This window comes from Rhinatrema bivittatum, chromosome 5, assembly GCF_901001135.1.
Source record: "Rhinatrema bivittatum chromosome 5, aRhiBiv1.1, whole genome shotgun sequence".
In the NCBI taxonomy this organism is placed as follows: Eukaryota; Metazoa; Chordata; class Amphibia; order Gymnophiona; family Rhinatrematidae; genus Rhinatrema; species Rhinatrema bivittatum.
In genome coordinates this window covers 360,583,528-360,601,751 of record NC_042619.1, presented here as the reverse complement: position 1 = coordinate 360,601,751, position 18,224 = coordinate 360,583,528, and the positions used below count along the sequence as shown (strand labels likewise).

Sequence of the window (18,224 nt, the reverse complement as noted above, 5' to 3'; positions counted from 1 at the left end):
GATCACGGAATTCTATCTCCAAACCAATATGGCTTTCGCAAAGCTGCAAGCACAGAAACATTACTTCTTTCACTCTCAGACTTCCTCCTCGCCGGAATAGACAAAGGCAAAGCATTTTTACTAATCCTCCTCGACTTCTCGGCGGCCTTTGACACCGTCAACCATCACCTCCTTCTAAAACAACTAGCTAATATCGGAGTTACAGATACTTCACTAACATGGTTCAAAACCTTCCTGGAAAACAGAGGATATAGGGTTAAAATTCATAATACAGAATCACAATATCACCCCTCCACCAGAGGGGTGCCACAAGGTTCATCCCTTTCACCCACTCTATTCAATGTATACCTGCTACCTCTTTGTCAACTATTAACAAAATTAAAACTGAAACACTTCCTCTTCGCTGACGACGTACAGATTGTGATCCCTATAAAAGAATCTATCAAGATAACAATGGAATACTGGGATAGTTGCCTATTAGAAATCAAACACCTCCTTAACAGCCTTAACCTAATCCTTAATTCGTCGAAAACGGAATATCTCCTTATAGCACCTGAAAACAACAACACACTTTCAAAGCCTCCAACCATTCTACAAACCACACATGTAAGAGATCTAGGAGCCATCTTAGACAACCGTCTTAGCCTCAAACCATTCATTAACAAAACTACCAAAGACTGCTTCCACAAATTACATATTCTGAAAAGAATAAAGCCACTTTTCCACGCACATGACTTTAGATCAATCCTACAAGCAATAATCTTCTCCAAACTAGATTATTGCAATTCTTTACTACTAGGCCTCCCAGCTTCCTACACCAAACCTCTACAAATGGTACAGAACACTGCAGCCAGAATCCTCACAAACTCCAGGAAAATTGACCACATCTCCCCCATCCTCAAAGACCTTCATTGGTTACCGATCCACTTCAGAATTATGTACAAAACCATCATGATTATCTACAAAAACATCCATCAACACACTCAACTCGACCTACAAATCCCTTTTAAAAAACACACATCTGCCAGACCCATCAGGGAACACTACAAAGAATCACTACAGGTTCCACATGCCAAAACCTACCACCACAAATCCTACAGTTCAAGAGCTCTCTCATCTGCAGGTCCAATCCTTTGGAACTCCATCCCCCCGGACTTAAGACAAGAACCATGCGCTCTAACTTTTAGGAAAAGACTAAAAACTTGGCTTTTTAAAAAAGCATTCCCAGAACTGGATTAAATTCTCCACCCATCAGCATAAACACAAAAGTTAGTGAACTGTAACAAAAACCCACTAACTTCACACGCAGTGACAACAACATATTATTATACTTCACTACAATTCATATTTGGTCAATCTTTCCTATCCATCTATATTTTATAATTTTATACATATTTATTAATTCATACAGTTGGCTAAAATGTTAATATTCTTTCTTTAATTTCCTCCCCTTTCAGATCCTAGTTATTTTTCCTTGTTTTTTGTAACTTCCTCACATCCTAAATATTGTTACAATGTTTTTATTTGTTAAGTTTCTTATTATTTTTGATGTTGAATTGGGAAATGTTCTACCATGTTACTCTCTGCAGTTATTCACACTGTTAATTGTAAACCGGGTTGATGTGATTCATATCATGAAACTCGGTATAATAAAAATAATAAATAAATAAATAAATAAATGCATGTTGATGGCCCTATTAGGTATTCCCGCATGATACAGAAAGTAAAATGTGCAGCCAAGCCGCACATTTTACTTTATGAAATTAGCGCCTACCCAAAGGTAGGCGCTAATTTCTTCGGACACCGGGAAAGTGCACAGAAAAGCAGTAAAAACTGCTTTTCTGTGTCCCGAAGAGTAAAAAAAGAAAAAAATTTTAAATGGGCCGGCGGCTGTCGGGCTGAAAACCGGATGCTCAATTTTGCCGGCGTCCGGTCTCCGAGCCCGTGGCTGTCAAACCCACTGACAGCCGCCGCTCCTGTCAAAAAGGCCTTTTGCCCGTTTCTACCGCACCACCTAATTTAAATACAGAATCGCATGCACAGGCGAGTGGCCTGTGCGCGCGCTGGGAGAGCGGGCGTTTGTCCGCTCTCCCGCGGACTTTACTGAATCGGCCCATTAGTGAGGTTGATTTTTAAAAGTTTTAGCACCTTCTCCTAACACAACAGGAGAGCACACAAAGAACAATTCACATAAATGCTGACCACTACCTTGATATTAATTCTCTTTTAAATTCAGATCTCTAGGGTTTAAGACAATGCACAAAATTAATTGCAAAAAAAAAAGGTAAACTGGAAAAAGAAAAAGTCTTTAAAGAAGAACCTTTTTGAATCAGCAGTAATACAGATGATAACTGTACATTGAAGTCCAACTATTCTAAAATTAAAAAGTGCAGATTTTCCTCGCTGGATTAAAGTAATAAAAAAAGACAATGCGAGATTTCCTCTTCCCCATGTCTTGAGCAATTGCTAAAAATTATATCATAGTAAACACGCAATTAAAATCCATTCAAATGTTATCAATTTTAGTATACATTTTAATAAGGCAATTTAGCATCTCCTCAGGTTCTTTTTCATTTCTAATTATTTCTCAATTAAAAGGACATATGTCATTTATCACTGCAAATTCTTTGTTAATTGTCTTCCACTAAAATTGCATATAGTTAACAAATAGAAGAATGAAATATGGTGCCTTCAGAGGAAGAATAATTAGCATCAAGCAATTTCCATTTTGAGACAAAAAAAACTGCAGTGCCAACCTTTTCTCCAATACTATAATAGAGATTAAAAGTATGTAAATAGTCTTGAAAGCAGATGTTTATTCAATATTTCCCCCACTTTAAGCATTTTCCATTTTGTTTTAAAATGCTGCTTGGAACTGAAATGTCCTTGTAGCAACCTGATGCTTCTCCCAGCCCAGCTGTTCAGGAATGTAAAAGAAATTATTCATAATGTTCCACAGTAATGATACTTATCCACACTGTTTTATATAAGTCACTGTAAACTTTTATAGCAGTACACAAAATAAGACAGTATGAGCAAGAAAAGTAAGGGGTATGCTACAAAACTTAGAACAGGATGCTGAAAACTTTGGGCACCTGCCTAACACAGAGAAGATATATACAACCAATAAATGTATATACTCACAATTACTGAAGTATGACGAATGTCTAATGCATAACTATCATCCACAGGATGAACTTGTAATTTGATAAATTTGCCAAGGTCAACATCTTTGATTCCAAGATTATGAAGGCCATCTATCAATTTTCCTTCCATTTTAAGGGTTTCTAAAATGCTTTACATAAACAGAGGACAACCATAAGTAAGTAGAAAATAACATTTTCTACTTTGTTTACAATCTTTCAGCCGAGAAATATTAATATGAGTTCAAAATATATCCTTTACAACAGTCTCTTCTTCCCACCTTTTAAAAGAAACTACTTATACCCGAAATGGTGTTCTCTAAAAATAGTACTTAATGGATTTATTCCAAGGGGTCAAACATTTCAGCATTTAGGCACTGGAAAAGGTTTGAAATGGAAAATACTAGAAATAATTAAAAGAAACAATAGCTGCCATCCATTCGTACCAATTGTTCCCTGTGTGGCTATAGTTACAGAACAAAAAGCAAACAATTCCCAATAGGAAGGACCACAGACTGTGTGGATCTATGAAAAATACTAACCTGGAAAAAAAAAAGTTACATGTGAGAAATTATACTTCCTCCAAAGGTAATTATTTTCCAGAGATCTGCACATATTACAAAACATACATGTTTAAAAAACACAAATGCTTTTATCTATGTAACTTTATTCCACAAACATACATTCTTTAACATATACAGCTTAAGGAAAAAATATGGTAAACCTTTACAATAAGGGGCGGATTTTCAGAGCCCTGCTCGCCTAAATCCGCCCAAAACCGGGCGGATTTAGGCGAGCAGGGCCCTGCGCGCCGGTGAGCCTATTTTACATAGGCTCACCGGCGCGCGCAGAGCCCCGGGACTCGCGTAAGTCCCGGGGTTCTCCGAGGGGGCGTGTCGGGGGCGTGTCAGGGGGCGGGCCCGAACCGCGCGGCATTTAGGGGGCGTGCCTGGAGCGTTTCGGGGGCGGACCCGGAGGCGTGGTTACGGCCCGGGGCGGCCCGGGGGCGTGGCCGCGCCCTCCGGACCCGCCCCCAGGTCGCGTCCCGGCGCGCAGGAGGCCCGCTGACGCGCGGGGATTTACGCCTCCCTCCGGGAGGCGTAAATCCCCCAACAAAGGTAAGGGGGGGGCTTAGACAGGGCCGGGTGGGTGGGTTAGGTAGGGGAAGGGAGGGGAAGGTGAGGGGAGGGCAAAAGGAAGTTCCCTCCGAGGCCGCTCCGATTTCGGAGCGGCCTTGGAGGGAACGGGGGTAGGCTGCGCGGCTCGGCGCGCACCGGCTATACAGAATTGATAGCCTTGCGCGCGCCGATCCAGGATTTTAGTGGATACGCGCGGCTCCGCGCGTATCTACTAAAATCCAGCGTACTTTTGCTTGCGCCTGATGCGCCAGCAAAAGTAGGCCTATTCGCATAGTTTGAAAATCTACCCCTAAATGATTAAACCTTGGATGCCTATTTAAGGATTATAAAGCTCTTATCTTGAACCTGAAGGCTTTGAAAAATCTTGATTTGATAATCTTCCAATGTTTAAGATGGCTCACATCATTTTCCATATATGATCAATTATAGCTGTCCCTGCAGTTTAAAATCCCAACAAGGTCTTTGTTTTTCCAAATGCACATGTTGGCTGCTGATGAAGGCCCGCTATCAGAGCAGGAGAACTAGTTGGGCATGATTGCTTCCCATTTAGCACTAGAAGCTATAAAAGAAATCATGGAAGAAGTCGCATTTAAAATTTCTTAAAATATGGACTCACAGCTGGAAATTGTTGTCTGCAGGGAAAACCAGCTCTGCTCTGCTTGATGAACTGAAAACAGAGCTGTATGAACTCAGGGATTTCCCGGACTGATGAGGCAGGAGGGTAAGTTGTCTAAAAACGCTGTTTGGGCAACAATATGGATTAGACACCAAAATAGTCCAAAAATAACCTTTTATTTGAGTGGAGACATATATTCATACAGGTGCCCGACTCTGGCCGAGTTTCGCCCCGCTTGGGGCTGCCTCAGGGGCTACAACAATAAATACGCCACATAAATCAACAGATAAAATACAACATTAAACAAAATTAAAATAACATTAAAAGGGTAACAAAGAATAAAACACAAATTTCAAATTACACTTGATAAAAATCAATTAAAACAAATTGAAGATGCTTAATGAATAAAAAATCATATAAAACAACAATATTGATTTATGTGGCGTATTTATTGTTGTAGCCCCTGAGGCAGCCCCAAGCGGGGCGAAACTCGGCCAGAGTCGGGCACCTGTATGAATATTTGTCTCCACTCAAATAAAAGGTTATTTTTGAACTATTTTGGTGTCTAATCCATATTGTTGCCCAAACAGCGTTTTTAGACAACTTACCCTCCTGCTTCATCAGTCCTTCACTATTGAGGATCATGTCCTACTCACTGTGGAAGGATATATTGAGTTTTAATGATGAACAGTTAAACGAGCTACTACCTGATGAACCTTTTTTTAAGGATACAGACGATGATAATGGATTTGAAGATTTCTTTAAAAAATGGGAAGAGACCATAAATACCAGCAAATGTTTGGTGAGAAGCACCCTCCATGCTTCAACACTTTTAGATTACTGCAGATATAAAAGGATTCCCAGAGGACTACGTGTCAACAAACCACCCAGTATGTATAAAGAGGAATCAGAATTAATGATAGCGTGGGAAGCTATATTGAACAAATGCTCATTGGATCTTATGATCTTGGTCATCAAAACTTCAAAAAATGAGAAGAGAATCTAAAGAAGACCTTAGATGAACAATTGGAATATTTGAAGAAAAATGATCTTTGTTTTGATTTAATACATGAGGATTATAAGAAAAATTTAGCTGAATTTACTCGTGAATTAAAGAATGTAAAGTATGAAAAATTCAAGCGCGATGAAATTGATTATAAAAATCATAAGGTATACAATTGGCATTTACAAAAGAATAATAGTGTTTTTAAAAATAATAGATTTTATCAACAGAAGAATTTAAGACCAAAAGAAGATGTAATTTTGAATAAAGAAAAAAGAACAAATACAAGTCCAGAGCAAGGCAGAAATGCCTAACGCAGTCATAGTAATACAGATGGTGACATAGACCCATCAGCTCCTCTATTTTCTGAATGCAGTACAAATAGCATGCAAATAATTGCTAATAGACCAATGACTCGTGCATACGAAGTAGGTAAATTATGGAGAAAAGATTCATTTAAAGAAGATCCACCTCAAAACAAATTTGATAGTCCTTTTTTAAGAGGAAGAGGAACATGGAGAGGGAGAGGGAGGGGGAGAGGGAGGGGATACAATCAAATATACAATTGATTTTACCCACACAACAATCAATATCAGAGCAACCAAAGGATTCTGCAGGATTAAACAATACAATAGTTAATCTTTCAAAACGTGTTCTTACAGAACACGAAACCAATGCACTTCAAAAAGGTTTTTCATTTGTTCCAACCCCCACCTATAACGCATTCAAAACACGCACAGAGCTGTTTAAGTTCACAAGGAAACTTAAGATAATGGATATTTTTTCAGATCAACCAAGCACCACAAAAGATATATCTATAGTTAAAAGATCCAGCAAATGGCTTCCAGATAGCAATCCGAATCCAGTCATTCAGACTTATGAAAATTTGATTTTAAGAGATTTAGAGGAACTTGAAACAAAGATTGATCCTAAGAAGAAATTTCATAATATGAATCGTTTAGAAAGGCACGCATTAACATCATTAGGAAAAGATTGTGACATCGTCATTAAGGCAGCTGACAAAGGAGGAGGTATTGTAATTATGGATAAGAATAACTACATCCATGAAATTGATCGTCAGCTATCGGATTGTAATTTTTATAAGAAATTAGAAAAGGATCCTACAAAAGCTCTCAAGCATGATATTGATAATTTACTTTTAATTGCTAAAGACAATGGTTTTTTAACAAATAAAGAGTATGAATTTTTGACAGTTAAATTTCCGGTGCTACCAACTATTTACGTTTTACCGAAAATCCACAAATCCCTCTCCAACCCCCCAGGTAGACCAATTATTTCTGCCAATGGATCTCTTCTCGAACCACTATCTGTTTTAATTGACACATTTTTAAAACCACAAGTCAAGGATATTCCTTCATACATCAGGGATTCAGCTCATTTTATTACCATTTTAAATGATTTTAAGGATACCAATGGAGATATTATTTTAGCCACACTTGATAATGAATCTTTATATACGAACATACCGCAAGATGCAGCTTTAGATATAATCACACTACAACTTACAGAACACAATGCACAAAAAAGAATACCAAATAAATTTTTTATCGAATTGGCAGAAATAGCTCTTAAAAATTTTTTTTTGCATTTAATAAAAAGTTTTATCTCTAAGTGAAAGGAGTTGCCATGGGGTCACCCATGGCACCATCCATTGCTAATCTGTATGTTGCTAGATTCGAACATTTGTATTTGTCAGAACATGAGTATAAGGACAATATTTTATTATGGAAGCGATATATAGATGACATTTTTATTATCTGGAAAGGACATGTTGATGTTCTTCAGGATTTTCATAAATGGTTAAATACATTAGATATCAATTTGAAGTTTTCCATGAATTTTAATTTTTCTAGTATTCCGTTTTTAGATATTTTAATCACCTTTGAAAACGGGGTTTTTGAAACTGACATATAACACAAACCAACTGATACCAATAAATTGCTCCATTATTCAAGTTGTCACAAGAAGTCATTCCAAAGAAATTTACCGTACTCACAGTTCCTCAGGTTGAAAAGATCATGTGGTAATGAGACACTCTTTCTAGCACGATCTAAAGAAATGAAAAATAGGTTCCTAGAAAAATCGTATCCACACAGATATATAGAAGCCGGTTTCAATAAAGCTTCTATATGTGACAGGAATTCATTATTGACTAAAAAAGATAAACAACCTAGAGATCGTGTAGTGTGTCCACTGACTTTTACGCACACGTCTTACCAGATCACCAATATCTTGCGAAAGCATTGGCCTGTACTCCAATTATTACCGTGTTATAAATGTAAGGACATTTTAATAGTGAATAAAAGAGAAAGAAATATTAAGGAATTCGTCTCTCCATCTGCATTACCTATTAACTAACCCATCGATAGCAGACCTCCAGGACATCGACCATGTGGCAATTGCTCTGTTTGCTCTGTAAATATGAAGACCAATAGCATACAGATGCCAGGGTTAACAGAGAATTTAAATTAAAATCGTTCACAAACTGTAAGACAGTAGGGGTAGTATATTTAGCACTTTGCACATGCAATAAAGCTTATGTGTGCAAAACCATTAGACAGTTCAGTAAGAGCATCATAGAATACAGGAGCAGTATTAAAAGGAAAATTGAGTCGAAACCACTTGTGCAGCATGCTATCCAAATGAATCACAATTTTAATGATTTTAAATTTTGTGTGATTCAGCAGCTAACCCAAAATTGGCGAGGCGGTGACCTGGACAGACGGTTGTTACAATTAGAGCAGAAATACATTTTCGAATTCAACACTATGGGGGTAATTTTCAAAGGAGTTACGCGCATAAATGTAACTACTATTGTAGCAATTTTCAAAAGCCATTTACTCACGTAAAGTGCACTTATGCGAATAAATCCTATGGACAATTCAATGGCATATATTGTAGCAATTTTCAAAAGCCCACTTACTCGAGTAAAGTGCTTTTACATGCGTAAAACCCAGATTTACGCATGTAAATGCTTTTTAAAATCAGACCCTCTGGAACCCAATGGCCTCAATTTAGAAATTGATTCTGCCTTTTTATGATTTTTTTAGCATTAGTTTGGTTCTTTTAAAACGTTTACAATATTTGTCGATCTGATTATTTTGCATTCTGTTTGTTGTTTTTAATTAATATATTTTATATATGCTGTAATATATTATTTATTTTATGTAAATAGTGACATATTTTATAGGTTCTTTTTATGGAAATTTTATAACAATAATTCTGACAATTTTTGTATCATTAATTAATTCATTTATTATATACATAATTATTTATATTTTTATGTGCAGTAATTTATATGCAACATGATTTGAAATAGTTTTATTATAACTGTCCTCCTATTGAGCGCAGGCAGTGTCTATCTATAGATTTGCTGAATATTTTTTCATATAAATTAATATATATTAGTGTTTCTATTTATCATTTCGATCTATAGGGCAACTATATAGCATATGAATATATAGTATATATATAAATATATATATAAGCTTCTTCACATTAAAACAGATATTGAGGGTAGGATTTAGTAGATAATCTATATGGGTTGCTTAAATATTTATCATAAATTGTGCTCTATTTCACGTAATGCGTTAGGTAGTTTTATTATACAGGTTAGTCAGTATTTGGGGAAGCATCATTTTTTAAAGTTAAATATCACTTTAGTATAATATTGCATGGCAATATTGTAATCACGTTTTTCACTATTAATATTTAATAATCTTTGATTAAACAGTTTATTAGTCGTAATATTTACATATGGGTTCTCTCTAAACCACTCCCACGATTTGATTGACAAGTTGTTTTGATGAGGCTTTTAAGTTACATAAAGTTATGGCAATATTGTAATCATGCTTTCCACCACTATTTAATATTTAATTATTTTTATTTTTGTTTTAATAAATAGTTTGTCCGTCGTAATGTTAACATACGGGTTTCCTCTAAGCCACTCCCACTATTTGATTGACAAGCCATTTTGGCGCAGTTTTCAATTTATTTAAAAGTCTCTCTGACGATCTAAATTTTGGTCTATACCTGAGCGGAGACTATGCGCATTGGTTGGTACTTCTATCTAAGTAAGTAACAGATATGTTTATTTTTATAAAAGATTTAAAAGCACATGCTGTCCTTAGTGATACTTTTTGTACCTGTTCTCTGCTGGGAAACCCCGCTATGCCGCTTCGGTTTTGAGACAGTGACAAGTATATATCATTGGAGCAAATAATTGACAGTTTGTTTATTTAAATAAGGTAACTTTTTAAAAATTATTAGTAAAGTTTTTCTCAAGAAAATATTAAATATTCTAAGCCATCTATAGTGTTCGTTCGGGGACTTGTTTTTGCCGGCAAACGCTGTTATGTTGCTTTAACACTTGGTGCGAGTAGGCAATTAATACACACTGATGTAGGATATATTAGAGAATTTTTACATTAATGGAAGGTAATTTTTTATCAATTCACTAATAATTTTTTATCAATTCACTAATAATTGTATAGGGCGGCATTTTTGGTAGGATTCAATGTTACAGTATGGGGCGGATTTTAAAAACCACTGCGCACCGGCGCGCCTATTTTGCATAGGCCGCCGGCGCGCGTAAGTCCCGGGGCTTTCGAAAAGGGGCGGGAGGGGGCGTGTACAGGGGCGTCCCCGAAATGATGCGGCGTTTTGGGGGCATGCCCCGGCGTTTCGGGGGTGGGCCCGGGGGCGTGGCGCTGGCCCGGGGGCGTGGTCGAGGCCTCCGGACCACGCCCCCGGGACCGGAGGACGGAGCTGGGCTGCCGGCAACGCACGCAAAGTTAAGGGGGGGGTTAGATAGGGCCGGGGGGGTGGGTTAGGTAGGGGAAGGGAGGGGAAAGTGGGGAGGATGGCGAAGAAAAGTTCCCTCCGAGGCCGCTCCGAAATCGGAGCAGCCTCGGAGGGAACATGCAGCTCGCGCGCAGGTTGCACAAATGTGCACCCCCTTGTGCGCGCCGACCCCGGATTTTATAAGATACGCGCGGCTACACGCGGATCTTATAAAAACCAGCGTACTTTTGTTCGTGCCTGGTGCGCGAACAAAAGTACGCTGCATTTATCAAATCACGAAGTGTTTTTCGCGCCTGTCAGTAGTATTTGTCCAGAGCGATTTTTTAACATATAGTACAGTAGTTTTCTTTTTTGACGGCATATTTAATGCTTTTTTACATAGTTTTTATATGCTAATCCTTCTATAGGTGCCTGTGCATGTTTTTTAAGATACATCGGAGGACAGCTTTTTAGGAAACACTAGGATACAGATATTTTAAGAAACATCGCAGGACAATTTTTATGATACATTAATGTATAGTTTTTTTTTTAACATTTCACTAGTTCTTTTTAAGATGTGGATAATCACACAATTAAGATTGTGATGTTTTAAGATAATATTGTGTCCACTTAGGCTTTACTTGCTGCACATATAAATTAAGGTTTTTTTGTTTGGGACCTTTCATATATTTTTTGGGTGCATATATATATATATTTTGTAGGTCCTCATATTTTTAAATAGTTTATTATTTATTTGTACTTTAATAATTAAGTAAGGTGTTTATTAGTTATTTTGTTATCAAAATTTGTATTCAGAAATATTATATATGTATTTTCAGATTGTTAGATATTTGAAGTTTTTTCCGTAAAGAGAATTGTTAAGATATAGAAAAAAAGAACCTCTCCATACACGTACAAATATTGTTTTATATGATTTTTTATTCATTACGGGGAGGATTTTAAATGCCCTGCGCGCGTAAATCCGGGCGGTTTTACGCGCGCAGGGCCCTCACGCGCCGGCGCGCCTATTTTGCATAGGCCGCCGGCGCGTGCAGAGCCCCAGGACGCGCGTAAGTCCCGGGATTTTTTAAAAGGGGCGGGAGGGGGCGTATCGGGGGCGTGGCCAAATGACACTGCATTTCAGGGGCGTGACGCAGCATTTGGGGGGCGGCGACGCGGGCGTGGTTTTGGCCCGGGGGCGTTCCGGGGGCGTGGCCGCTGCCTCCGGACCAGCCCCCGGGACCAGAACACGGAACGGGGCAGCCGGCCGATGCGCGCAGATTTACATCTGCTTTTCGCAGGAGTAAATCGTGGAATAAAGGTAAGGGGGGGGGTTAGATAGGGCCGGGGGGGTGGGTTAGGTAGGGGAAGGGAGGGGAAGGTGGGGGGAGGGCGAAGGAAAGCTCCCTCCGAGGCCGCTCCGAAATCAGAGTGGCCTCGAAGGGAACAGGCAGCACGTGCTGGGCTCGGCACACGCAGGTTGCACAAATGTGCACCCCCTTGCGCGCGCCGCCCCCGGATTTTATAAGATATGCGCGGCTACGCACGTATCTTATAAAATCCAGCATACTTTTGTTTGCGCCTTCGGTCTACCTCAATATTCCTTGAGAGCCTTGCAAATCATTCAAAACTCCACCGCCCGTCTATTTATTGGTACTATTATTAGAAACCATATTACTCCTATTTTGAAAGACTTGCACTGGTTACCAATCTCTGCCCGCATTTATTTATTTATTAGCTTTTATATAATCGACATTCGTGGGTGCATCATGCCGGTTTACAATATAACTGAAGGAGAAAATTACAAAAAACAGGGTGGGGGGAAGAGGGAGAAGATAAGAAGAGAGAAGGGGCGAGAGAAGAGAGGGAAAAACAGGGAGAGGAGAAAAGGAACAGTACCTAATGGAAAACAACAGAAGAAACATAATAAGTAGCACTGCAAATTATAAACTCAATAAGGGACAGCATGTAACCTTATCCACTGTGGATAACCTTATATAAATTATAAACTCCAAAAAGTATTATATCCTACCTAATAAACGAAGGATGACCGACGTGCCGCAAATGCGCAGTAGAGACCAGCTCTACCGCGCATGTGCGGGCGAGCACGTCGGTCTGAGCCAGAAAAAAAGAAAAAAAATGGCGGCGTCCAGTGGCAGCGGCGTCCAGTGGCAGCGGCGGCGTCGGGAGGCAGCGGCGGCGGTGGCGTTGAGTGGCAGCAGCGGCGGCGTCCGATGGTAGTGGCGGCGGCGGCGTCGGATGGCAGCGGCGGTGGCAGCGGCAGCGGCGTCGGGTGGCAGCGGCGGCAGCGAGGGAGGAGAGAGAGAGGGAGGGACTTACAGAGAGAGGGAGGGACTGAGTGAGAGTGTGGGATGATGGGGAGATTATTTCTTTGATTTCATTATTTGAATTAATATTGTATTGGATACAGTGGATTTAACTAGTAAGCCAGCTAAAACTTACTAATGAATCAGGCTGAAGATGTGCTGTCTCCGCATTTTTCTCAGAGATGCTGGACATTGGAAGATTGACAACAACATTTGGAGTCTGTCCAGCAACTAGAGCCGTAGCCCTGGATACAGTCATTGCTGTAGTCATTGATTGGTTGGGTCTGAAATAACTCCAAAACAACTGTTTCTTTAATAGAATACAACAACTTTTTCCATATAGAATAGCCATGATGGGGCTATTCTGGCACAAAACCATATATGACAAGAGAACTTGGTTATTCTGGTACAAAACCATATTTGAGGAAAAGAGCTCCAATTTGTGACCAATCAGAAAAGAACATTTGTCTTGGATTTCACTTGGGACATTATAAAACAGGGTAAAACTTTATCATCGCTTTGGAGGCAGAGAGAGAGAAACACATGACCAGAAGATATCCTGTATCACAGTGCTAAATTCCCTCCCCACTGTGAGTATCAATAGCCTGGCCAGCTACAACTTACATCGTAAGTATTTGATACAATATTAATCAAGTATAGATATCAATGGGAAATTCTCTGCGTTTATTTCATTATCTCTGGAAAGATTCCTAGAGATAACTGGATAAGGAATTATATACTTTACTGTATATTCTAAGTGTATACTAAAGAAACATTAAAAAGGATATAGCAAATCAACTTTTACCAATTTGCTTATTAAAAATTATTATTAAATTGGTGTCTGTGAATTATTCCTTATCAAACTAAAACAGTTACAAGAGGGGAGGAGAGAGAGGGAGTGGGACTGGGACTGAGTGAGAGGGAGGGAGGGAGTGGGACTGAGTGAGAGGGGGGACTGAGTGAGGGGGGGGAGAGAGAGGGAGGGGGGGAGAGAGAGGGAGGGGGGGGAGAGAGGGAGGGGGGAGGGAGTGGGACTGAGTGAGAGGGGGGACTGAGTGAGGGGGGAGAGAGAGAGGGAGGGAGAGAGAGAGAGGGAGGGAGTGGGGACAGAGAGAGAGGGAGTGGGACTGAGAGAGAGGGAGTGGGACTGAGGGAGAGTGAGTGGGACTGAGTGTGAGTGAGAGGGAGGGAGAGAGGGGGAGGGAGTGAGTGAGACTGAGGGGGAGGGGGAGGGGAGTGGGACTGAGGGAGAGTGAGTGGGACTGAGTGTGAGTGAGAGGGAGGGAGAGAGGGGGGGGAGGGAGTGAGTGAGACTGAGTGGGAGGGAGGGACTGAGTGAGAGGAGAGGGAGGAGTGGGTGAGAGGGAGGGAGGTAGGGGGTGGTGAAGAGTGAGGGGAGAGAGAATGAGGGGGAGGTGAGAGACAGAGGGATGTAGCCCGTTTTAAAGGGCTTAACGGCTTGTACAATAATAACAAAAAGTATTATATACAATAATGTATATTGGGGCGGATTTTAAATGACCTGCGCGCGTAAATCCGGCTGGCCTATTTTGCATAGGCCTCTGGCGCGCGCAGAGCCCCAGGACGCGCGAAAGTCCCGGGGCTTCGTAAAAGGGGCGGGGAGGGGGCGTGTCGGGGGTGTTCCCGAAATGACGCGGCATTTCGTGGGCAGGTCCGGGGGAGTGGCGCCGGCCCGGGGGCGTGGTCGAGGCCTCCGGACCAGCCCCCGGGTCGGGTGATGGCGCGCCAGCAGCCCGCTGGCGCACGCAGATTTACATCTGCTTTCAGCAGGCATAAATCTGCCAACAAAGGTAAGGGGGGGGTTTAGATAAGGCCGGGGGGGGGGGGGGGGCGAAGGAAAGTTCCCTCTGAGGCCGCTCCGAAATCGGAGCGGCCTGGGAGGAAACAGGCAGCGCGCACTGGGCTCGGCGCGCGCAGGTTGCACAAATTTGAACCCCCTTGTGCGCGCCGACCCTGGATTTTATAAGATACGCACGGCAGTGGTCTATGTGGGATCCGGATCAGGGTAAGCCGTTTTAAAGAGCCATGTTTTAACCCCTGTTTTGAATTTCCGAATGCATGGTTCTAGTCGGAGCTCAAGTGGCATAGTGTTCCAGAGGAAAGGGCCTGCAATGGATAGGGCTCTTTCTCTGGTGAAAATGTGGTGAGCATATTTAAGGGAAGGGGTGTGGAGGGTTCCTGAGAGTGTGGTTCTAGTAGGACGATTGGAGGAGCGGAATCGAAGAGCATCCTCAAGCCGGGAGTGATTGTGGTTGTGCAGGGAGTTGTGAATAATGGTGAGGGTTTTGTATCTGATGCGGGAGGAGATGGGAAGCCAATGGAGTTCCTTGAGAATAGGGGTAATGTGGTCTGCTTTACGTGTATTTGTAAGGATTCTTGCCATAGCATTCTGTAACATTTGTGGGGGTCTAATAGTAGAGTAGGGGAAGCCTAGAAGTAAGGAATTGCAGTAATCCATTTTTTATAGCATTGTCGCTTGCAAGACTGTGCGGAAATCTTGCGAATGGAGTAGGAGTTTACGTTTTTTGAGGATATGGAGCTTGAAGAATCCTCCCTTTATGATTGTGTTAATGTGGTTTTTGAAGTTTAGTTGGTGTTCTAGGGAGACACCGAGATCTCGCACGAAGTAGGGAAAAGCATTTGAGGGGAGGGTGAGGTCACAAGCAGATGGTGGCGTGCGGTCAGGGTGATTTGAAATGATGAGGATTTCAGAGCAAGGTGGAGGTTAGAGAGTAGGGAGTTAATGGAGACGAGGCATGTTTCCCAAAACATCGCCTGCATATAAGAAAAACTTAAGACCAAGGTCGTAAAGGAGGTGGCAGAGCGGTAACAGGTATATATTAAAGAGTGTGGAGGAAAGTGAAGAGCCCTGTGGGACACCTTGGGTAAGGGGAATGTGTGATGATTCGGAATTTGCAATTTTTATAGCGTAGCCTCTGTTACTGAGGTAGGAAGAGAACCAGTGGATGGCTGTGCCTGAGATGCCAATTTCAGTTAGGCGGGTGAGGAGGATTTTGTGACTGATGGTATTGAAAGCAGATGAAATATCAAGAAGGGCAAGGATAAAGGATTGTCCATGGTCCATGCCCTTGAGGAGAGTGTCAGTCAGTAAAAGTAATAGGCTTTCCGTGTTACGAGACTTATGGAAGCCGAATTGAGAGGGGTGGAGAATATTATAGTCTTCCAGATAGTCAGAGAGCTGTGAATTGACTATCTTTTCCATAATTTTAGATATGAAGGGAAGGTTAGAGATAGGACGGTAGTTTGAAGGATTGGTGGGGTCAAGGGTAGGTTTTTTTGAGAAGAGGCTTGACAACAGCAAGTTTGAGGGGGTCTGGGACTTTGTCAAGGGAGAGGGAGCAGTTGATAATGTTGGACAGGGGTTTCGCGATGATGGAAGGAATGGAGAGGAGTGTTTTAGTGGGGATAGTGTCAGAGGTGTGTGTAGAAGGTTTGATTTTCTTTAAAATGGATTTGATTTCCTTGGCAGAGGTTACATCAAGAAACTTGAATTTGAAATTGGGATTTTTGGGGAGCGGATTGGCTGGAGAGGGGTTGGAAGGGAAGCGTAGAAGGAGGTTTGATATTTTATTTTTGAAATAGAGGGCGAGTTCTTCGCATTTGCTATTGTCTTGTTCATCTGTGGCAGGGGGGGTAGATTTAGTGAGTTCTGTCACATACGAGAATAAAGCATTTGCGTTGAATTGGTAATTATGGATTTTTGCAGAGTAATAATCGCGCTTAGTTTGGAGGGTAGAGAGTCTGTAGGCGTGTATTTGTAAATGGCTGCTTGCTTAGGGGTAGGGCTTTTGCACCAGGTTCTTTCTTTACTTTACTTTTCTTTACTTCTAAGGTCATTTTTTAGATTTTTTAAATCAGTGGTGTACCAGGGTTTTTTTTGCTGACTGAGAGTGGTGTATTTCTTTATTGATGATAGGGCAAATTTCATTGGCTATGGTAGTGGTGAGGTTGTTCCAGGAGGAAAGGGCAGCATCGGGGTTGGTGAGGTCTAGGGTTGTCGGTAAAATTGTCGAAAGCAGAGATGAGATCTTCAGTGGTGCATGGTTTGCGAAAGGAGATTTTGTTACTAGGTGTGGGGGTGGTGGAGGAGGGCAATTTTATGGAGAGGAGTACATTGATAAGAGAGTGGTCTGACCATGGAATAGGGATACTGTCAGGTGAGTGGGGAGAGTGTATACAGGAGTTGACGAAGATAAGGTCAAGAGTATGACCTGCTTTATGTGTGGGGGAGGTGATGAATTGTCTGAAACCAAGGGCAAGCTGCCATAATGATACACAATTTACTTTATAATGTTAGGTCTCCATGGCTCACATCTACTCTACAAATCCATACTCCTACTCATACTCTTCGGTCCTCCTCTCAATTCCTTCTAATGTCCCCTCTACAAAAGCAGTTCATCTCTCTATCATGCAGGAATGCTTTATTTATGATCCTACCACTGGAACACCCTACCCCTGTCTCTACATCTCACGCAGGATTCCAATTATTCAGAAAACAATTGAAAACCTTTTTATTTGCAGAGGCATACCAGTAATTTGTTCCAGTAAAGAAGTACATTGCATTTTGACACACAGTAATGTAATTTTGTTTGCTGTTTTTGTCTAGGTTTTATGATTTTTTTTTCTGAATCCCAACCCGGACTTTTATTTATTTATTTATTGAGTTTTATATACCGTCATTCGGTTTCGCCATCATAACAGTTTACAAGTTTCGATGGATTCAATTATGTTAATGAGTTAGTATAGCCATTATGATAAAGATTCCAGTTAAAGGTTAAATAAGCAATTTCACATGGTTGCAAGATGTTAAATAGATAAGTTAAATATAAAGGTTAACATGTTGAGAGAAATGGGCATATAGAGGTCCAGTATCATGGTACATAGAGAGGAGGATGCTTAATTGTCACTGGGTGTTTTGTTAGGCTTTGGTGAACAGCCAGGTTTTCAGCTCCTTCTTGAAGGTTTTTAAGTTAGGTTGTGTTCTTAGTTCAGTTGGGAGTGTGTTCCAGAGTTTGGGGCTTCCAAGGGCTATGGCTCTTTCACGAGTTGAGAAAAGTTGTTTGGGTCAAACAGGTGGAATTGTAAAGAGGCCTTTGTTGGTTGAGCAGAGGTTTCATTGCGGTGTATTTATTTATTTATTTGTCGAGCTTT

At 41.0% G+C, this 18,224-nt stretch overlaps 1 protein-coding gene across 3 annotated transcripts in view; it reads right to left on the bottom strand.

Moving 5' to 3' along the window:
- The window catches only part of UGGT2 (UDP-glucose glycoprotein glucosyltransferase 2), a 1,031,439-nt gene that overhangs the window by 692,114 nt on the left and 321,101 nt on the right, over window positions 1-18,224 (bottom strand). For all 3 annotated transcript variants that reach the window (XM_029604715.1, XM_029604718.1, XM_029604716.1), the window contains exon 12: window positions 3,145-3,295. In XM_029604715.1, the coding sequence (XP_029460575.1) occupies window positions 3,145-3,295 (151 nt within the window). The remainder of the gene's footprint in view (window positions 1-3,144; window positions 3,296-18,224) is intronic.